Source organism: Opisthorchis viverrini (assembly GCF_000715545.1).
Source record: "Opisthorchis viverrini unplaced genomic scaffold opera_v5_53, whole genome shotgun sequence".
In the NCBI taxonomy this organism is placed as follows: domain Eukaryota; kingdom Metazoa; phylum Platyhelminthes; class Trematoda; order Opisthorchiida; family Opisthorchiidae; genus Opisthorchis; species Opisthorchis viverrini.
The window spans coordinates 926,647-934,544 of NW_008751710.1; the positions used below are offsets into that span (position 1 = coordinate 926,647).

The window sequence follows — 7,898 nt, forward strand, 5'->3', positions numbered from 1 at the left end:
CAAGAGTTTTGTTTTGGAAAACAAGATCTATAGTCATAAAGACATATTGATTGTGTGATCATACTTGGATCTCAAGCCATCTTGTGTGCAATCGGCAATCATGCTGATATAGTTGGCTCACACTGAATAGGAATGTGACTTTCATTTGAATGGTTAGACTGCTTGACGCCTGCGATTACTTACGTTAGCGTGGGCGGTTTTACGCGTGCTGTTGTACATCAGAGGAATAGGATAGGAAGACAAACTCGCACAGACTTAGGTTTTGGCCTTTGGCTTATATGGCTCTTAGCAGCACTGGGCTTCTTCGGGGCTGAAGTTTTCTTAGCCTTGACTACTTTGGGTTTCTTGACAGGCTTAGGCCTTCATCTCGGCAACCTTGAAGCTCCCGGATGCACCTTTGCCCTTGTTACTGACGCGAACGAGGACACCTGTTTCGACGGCATGAACGATGCCACGACGGATGTGCGGGTCGAGTTTCTCGACATCAACCTTGTAGTTGGCGCCAATGAACTTCTTGATGGTCGGAAGTGATATGCCCTTGCGGTCCTTCCCGGTGCTGATGGAGGCCTTTACCATGTCGATTACCGGCGCGTGGTTCGCTGGGATCTTGGGCTTGGACGACTTGGCTGTCCTTGATACGGCTAGAGCAGAATTGGGAGCATTCATTCCCCTCGGGAGAGGTTTGCCGCAAACGAGACTATCACCAGGTCTAAGTATGTAAAAACACCGAACACCGCATCAAACAGTGAGATGCTGATTTCACCCGTCAGCTCGATTGTCTTTCTTCATAGTACCGCAACTGCCACAAAATACCACAAAATCCTAGCTGCGATGGAACGCCAGGGACGAATAACCCTAGTTGCAGCAAAAGCAGAGGTTTATTTGTTGGGGGGGGGGATGAAACCAGCTTAGCATATTACTCATTAGCTTAGTGAAAAACCTTCGGCAGCGCACGACTGGTTTTGCCCCAGTTATTTGGGCTCATCACGATAGCACAGCCCTTCAAACCTGTGTTCTACTATATCCTACTATGTTCTGCTCGAATTTCGCCACCTGCTCCAATTCGCATACGAGTTTGGGCTTTCTGAAAGATTCGACTGAATCTGACCAAATTGTCTTATTCGATCGTACAGAATATGGTGAAAAACGTCATTTTCTTCATTGTAACTTGATGCAAAGAGGGGGAACCGAAGCTTGGAAGGATATTCACACCAAACGGTCAGTGCTATCGCTGGGTTTTGTGCCTAAACAAACGACTGTGTGTGGTTGCGCTGCGTGAGGTCTGCGTTGCAGGATGTAGGTAATTATGCTTCGTTTCTAACGTGGACAGGCAGGATGTAGGCAATTATGCTTCGTTTCTAACGTGGACAGATTTACGTTTGGTGAACCAGTTGTTTCCAAAGCAAAGGAAATCAAATAATGAAGCAGCAGAACAGATTGATTACGGAAACCTGATTCGTACGGTATTTGCTGAGTCAGGTTAGTACGCTGCTCTTATTCAGGTTTACTTTGCCCCCCTGGTCTCCAGTATTGGAAACTACAATGCTAATTCAAACATACTGATTTACAGCAACTGTGATGACTTGTTGTTGGTGGCTGCGAGAATTTTAGAGTTCATGTGATGAACAGTATTTCTCCTGCACCGGTTAGTCTGCACTCAACTCAGCAATTACTGAACTCGAGCTTCACTCTTATATGAACTCATTATGTAACGATTGCGGGACTGAACTCCGGTTGTCGGCAAGCAGATTACCTCTACTCCGCCAACGCGCGCTAGATGCTCCTTATTTATCACGTGTTCAAACTTGAGCTATGTGATTAGCTTACCTCGAATGACGACCCAGGGACTGTCCTCATGTCGATCGATTGATCCTGTATTGATCTCAACCCAAACGTGTCGGCTGACTCACAAATTGGTACCAAGACACGCGCCAAATATACAAATATCTGCAATTATCCATTCGGTTTGATAAGTTTGATTTCACGATGATTTTTTTCAAACTATTCTGTTTCTACCCTAGCGCAGGCAGTTTATTTAGTTCATAGCAACCTCATCAGCATTGCATGCCTCTATTGGCCATGTCAGGATTTGAACCCCGCACCTGTGAAATGCAAGGCGAATATATTAGCACTGCCCTGCCGCGCCAAGCTGGCGGCTGAGCAGACGGTGTTTTCGCTTGATTGGTTGACCCGATGCCTCGAAGTACGACCCAGTGGCTGTCCTATTTAGGTCCACCGATCGTCACATTGTCTAACGTCCTTTTTGGGACGTTTCAAGAAACTTCAAGAATTCTGAAACCCACGCCTCTCGATTGGTGGTTTGTACACTTAATCACAAGCGACTGACCAGTAGTGTAAGTAACCGCATTTAGCACGGAGTACCACTCATCCCTCAACCTTCTCTTTCACATTATGGTCACGTGCTGACTGGCCTTTCGAGTTTGGGAATCGCGAATAGGAATTCCACTACAAGACCCAGCCAAAATGTGACCACGTGACGTGGATTCCTACCGTTGATTGGCCACTTCTTGTCGAACGGTTAGGTGTTTAAATTGCTAGCTGAGAGGTTGAGGGTTCACAACTCGTTCGCGTTTTGTGAAACCCACGCTGCGAATCATTCCCAATAGGGATAGAATAGTGCTTCTTGGCTTTTTAGCCGAGACTGGATTCATTCACACCTAAAAACTTCCACTGAAAATTTTCAAAACTCCTCACTATTTTCATCACCATTGTTAGTGGCCGGAAGCATTTGAGCTTCATATAAACAAAAACAACGAACAACCAGTTTGTGATATTCTATGAAAAGCGCCTTTGTTCTACCGGGAATATGTCAGAAAAGATTACGCCTCATGAGTAGTATGTGTCGAAACATTTGTTAGTCAGAACGTCAGTAATCCGTTTCATTAGAGTTTTGGCTATAGTACTGTTCCCACCAAGGCCTGTTTCATAGCTGTGTTTCACAACAGGAGCCATCGTCGAACATTTTCTCCGTTCTCAGAGTTAAAAAGACCCGGTCATTTGCTGTTCTCTTTGGTTTGATTGTAAACTTTTCATCACCAGTCAGTATGACATCATCAGTGTGTTGTTACGGACGGGGGTAAGGCATGACAGCAGCTTAAGCAGTCGTGCTTTCAGTAGTGGTGAGGGTGTGCTAATACGCCTACTGCTAGCCTGAGATGCTCTCTCGTTTTGATTGGTTGTTCGGTCGGGATGTGCTATTGGTTGACCTATCAGGTTAATAATCCAAGAAACAAGAAACTCCTTGGGTTTAGATCAACAAAATTCACATAGAGGAAGACAGATAGTTCAAGGAAGGAGTTCAATCCATCACGGGCCAGTGGGTGACGGAAGGGACACCCATGCTCAGAAGTCAACTGGTCACCTACCAACCAGGATAGAAGATAATAGAAAAGCTCGATGGAACAGCCAATTGTAGACGAGGGTCAGGCCCAACTATTAGCATGTATTTCAGCCCTCACAAGCCACTATTCAAAGCACTGCTAGGTTCAACTGAGCCTCCTAACGACGCCCTGCTGATGTCACTCTGATTGGTGATAAAACGTCTGCAATGAAATTGCCCGTCTCTTGAATCGTAAAACGGGTGAAATAAGGAGACCCATTTAGATTATTTGTCTTCTGAAACCATGGAACATAGCCGAGATACCATCAGCTAAAACTCCGAGGCATGCAACGACATTAACGTCACCATGGGAACGCTTACTGAAAGTAGTGTTCTTCTTGACAGAACCGATGCTGTTTGAATGATGGCTGGAGGATATTAGGAGGCTTAAATGTGTTACATTAAAACAACTTTCTACGTAAGCCGATGGATGACGAAAACGGAGCTTGAACGATGGCTTGAAGAGACTGCGATTTGGCCGCAGTAATTCAAACAATGGAAGCTGTATATATTGGCAATATTAGTTTCAAGATGTACTAGTCTTCGATGCAGAAGCTCGCTCAAAATGGCTTTTCAAACATTTTGAAAAGTACTCTGGCTAGTTCACTGCGACCCAATCACTGTTCGGCGTTTGGAACTCCAGTGAACAATACTCACCCGTAGTAGGCACAATGCACCAAAGCAAGAAATCCACTATCCAAACATTGTGTTTTGCAGACTTGTTCTACCTTTTAGAACAGCTCTCCGGAGAATATAGAGACTTGGAATAGAGGTTGAAAAATCAGACTGCTAATTCAAACAACTTGATTCTATCCTGACCTACTGCCTATTCCTGGTATCCAGGAGTATAAAGCATCGTGTCCTGCAAGTGCGATAAAGATTAGGTAGTGGGTTCGCAACATTCGCAGTGAGTTTGGAACTCTTCATTGGTATCAATTTGAGCATCCTGGTGCTGGACGCATCTGTTGCAATGTCTAACGTAAAACAAGATGACAAGTTTTGAAATGTGTCATTTCATCTTGGTTAAACCTCATAAAGTAAGCAGTCCCTGTTGCTAACAGGACACATTTCTTTCATCGCCATCGTTTGGGACGCTTTCCGACTTCACTCGCAGTTTTCATTTTTACTCTACTACTTGAAAACTAAGTGGTCGTAGGTTCAGGGGGATTTGATAAACAATCGGTGGAAAACATTGCTCAATACTAAATTCTTACAAGTTACACGTTATTCACCATCCGGACAGGACTCGTCTTACCAAACAGGCGATACGAGTTGTTTGTATCACCTCATTAAGTTGAACACTACCCAAAGCGATTCACTCCCTGGGCCCACACGAAGAGAGAGAGAGAGGGAAAGAGTGAAGACGTCCACCTCACAGTTTCATGAATCCTGTCGTCGACTGATTGTGGGGGGCGAGAGTAACAAGCCCCTCAAAGGAATTGTCAGAGCGGTCATAGACCCAAAGTTTAATAAATTTTCCGAGCTATAGGTTGAAAATAAGCGATCAATTAAGCCTGCATTGCCATTTTAAAAAACACTAAGCGAAGACTATGGGTTTAACCCAAATTTTCAGTAAATGCGAAGATGTCTCTCCAACATGTCTGAATTTTCCAACAAAGTATAGACCACAAATTGGTCGGATTTATTCCGATTTATCTAGAATATCACTGATTACAATTTTTGCTTCAGAACTGCGTCATCAAAATCTGTCACGCTAAAATCAATATCCATAAAGTGTTTAAAGCCCAACTCTGTGCAAGTGAAGGTCAAGAGGTGCGAGGGTTTTTCAACGACGCGACAACCACCTGACAAAGATTAATGTGATTCTAAATTTTATTGGATAAAAAAAGTTAAAATTGTTTAGAAAGCACCCATATTTCATTTCTTTGTCCTGATCAATGAAAGTCTTGTCCATGCTAAGCTTGCCTACCCTTTTTATAGGGCATGGATATGTAATAAAAAGTGCAAGAATGCAATTGCATGCCAAAGTGCATGACACAGAACAAACAGCGAAGCGGGGCTGATCAAACAAAGGGTTGCGGATCGCTCGTTGTTTGAAACACCACACTAAATTGCAATTAGTGGTTATGTGTGTGATAAATGTTCACGTCGTTCAATCGATAGAACCCAGATTATCTGAGGCCCATGGTTCATCACTTCTGAGTGCATGTCACCACGTTTGTCATCCAATCAATGGCGTTCTCACATTTACAGCCTCTCTCCACTCGCGTTACTCCTCAATCCACCAAGGCCGACGATTAGCGCCGAGGAAATATCGATCACGACAGAGAGACTGACTCAAGCTTTTTTTTACGTTGTTGCGTCATCGTGCTGTGTAATTCACTACTGACTATTGCACCAAGTAGACTAATCGCCTACCCCAATTCGCGAGTCGTTTAGAATTGACCTCACTTTCGCATCGCCTTCAACGCTGAAAACGGTATCAGAGTCTAGAGGGGATCTGGAGTTGATTTTATGTAGAAAACAGCCGTCTGATAGTACTGCGATGAATCTCCTTTGCGGTTATTTTCAATTTGACCGTTTCTCACCAAACAGGACATGGGACCCATTGGTTTTTGTATTACCCATCAGGAATATGCGAATTCGTACCTTGAGAGGATGTTGACAGAAACGCCCATAATCAAACACGCCTGACGTCTCTACCACAGTGATGCACAATTTAGGTTTTTGGGCTTATTGTTAGTGACAGACAAGATGACAGCATCCAAGTGTGGTCGGTCACATGGGTATGCCTCACAGTTTAACCAGCAAACATCACTGTTGCATTGTTGTTCATTTCAGTTGACAAACACCCTCTACAGAGTCCTAGAAATCGGGGCAAACACATTGAACCAGTCTCATTGTTTATTGTTCTAGATAGCCTTGCCCGATATTGGTGTGGTGTTCAAAATTGCAAACGGAAGGTCGGGATAATTAAAAATTCAATTTTAGGCTTGACATTACTCAGTAAGGAGGAGTAATCCAAAAAAAGTAACTTTACTAATTTACAAATACTGTCTGTCCTGAGGCCATCGCCTTGAAGCCTACGAATGGCTGAAGTGCGAATCGGCTACGAGACACCAGATGTGACATTCACAGTTACTGTTGCTAATGCTTCCAACAGAAGGCGAATCACAACATAAAGAGGGCTAGATTGCCATAGGATTGCACTTTTGTGGTACAATCGATATAGTTGCCTTGCCCTTAGTGGTTTATCACGGACCGCAAATACCTCCCAACTTCGGCTTCATTCTCATTCAGTATAGATGTAATATACGCATTATCGATCTCCTGGCAAAGACCCTCAGCTAGAGAGTCAAGAGAGAAAGATAGAGAGAGAGAGAGACAAATGCCATCAATTGGCATTCAACACTGATCTAGTGTGATAATCTGAAGAGGACTTACTGATTGGTTCCCCGTGTGTTTATAACCTGGCCAATTTGGTGACCTGTTCACTTGGCCTGATGAAGCTTTTGTGCGAATAGCGAAACGTTGCCCAAAGAAAAACTACCGATTGTTTACCAGCCTCTTCTGAAATCATAAAATTTGACTTCTCGATGCACCATTTTAATGTTTAACCTGTCGAAGTCATATTCTGTTTACATGTTGCAAATTTGGAAACCTAGAGAACATTACGTTCTAACTTTGAAAACATCATTTTACGAAAAGCTCTCTGTAGCGTTTCCTGGAGTTTTCTTCGAAAGTGTAGGAGTTCGTCAACACAGATATGAAAAGTGTTTACCTACAAGGCAGATTTGAAAAAAGCCGAGTGATTTTGGCTGCGTGAGGAAAGTGACGTTCCTAGGCAACTTCTTCCACGGGCGTAGGGTTTCATTAGAGGAGAAGGCGCTTCGTCGAGGGTTCTTAGGCCGAGCACATGATCGGTGTGCAGCATTAATGGCTCACTGTCGCTTATTCAGAATTAATTTGAAAAGCATACTACGAAGAACAGAATAAAATTGAATGGCATTGGAGAGTGACAACAGCAAACTAGTGGTTTTCGATTGGAAGCTATATTTTACGCCGTCATAACCAGTCATATAGGGAATTATGGGGAACACAGTGTCCAGATCTTTCTTATTATCTTTCGTAAGCCTTTGATGAGTCATAGGATAACCACCGCTCTTCTCGTGTCACTGTGAATTGGGCTCAGAAGATAGCGTTCCCTGTGGTAAACAACGGTGCGCCATGCGCAACATTTGTCCAATGCAACTTTCGAAAACATGCCTCTACTGGAATACTGCCTTTTTGCGAATTCACCGAAACCAAGCCACATGAGATCGTAATTGTCAAAGACCCGAGAATGTTCCAAGCTCCGCTGCCCGACATAGCGATTCTAACGGCCAACCAAACCGAAAACAGCTCAGTGTAATTTGAAGCGGTCGTCCAATGGAAATCGGGACGTGATCAGACTGTTCATTCCACGGAGTGATTGATTGGGGTGGACGAATATATTTGCACAGGTAATCAATTTTATGTAATAAACTGAGCAGGGTTT

The 7,898-nt window shown here is 43.8% G+C and overlaps 1 protein-coding gene across 1 annotated transcript; it reads right to left on the reverse strand.

Moving 5' to 3' along the window:
- Positions 1 to 354: 354 nt before the first annotated feature.
- T265_03673 (hypothetical protein) lies at positions 355 to 666 on the reverse strand (the record flags this gene model as incomplete). The annotated part of the gene is made up of 1 exon (XM_009168215.1): positions 355 to 666. The coding sequence occupies one exon, from the start codon at positions 664 to 666 to the stop codon at positions 355 to 357; it is 312 nt and encodes a 103-aa protein (XP_009166479.1).
- Between the last annotated feature and the right edge of the window lie 7,232 nt (positions 667 to 7,898).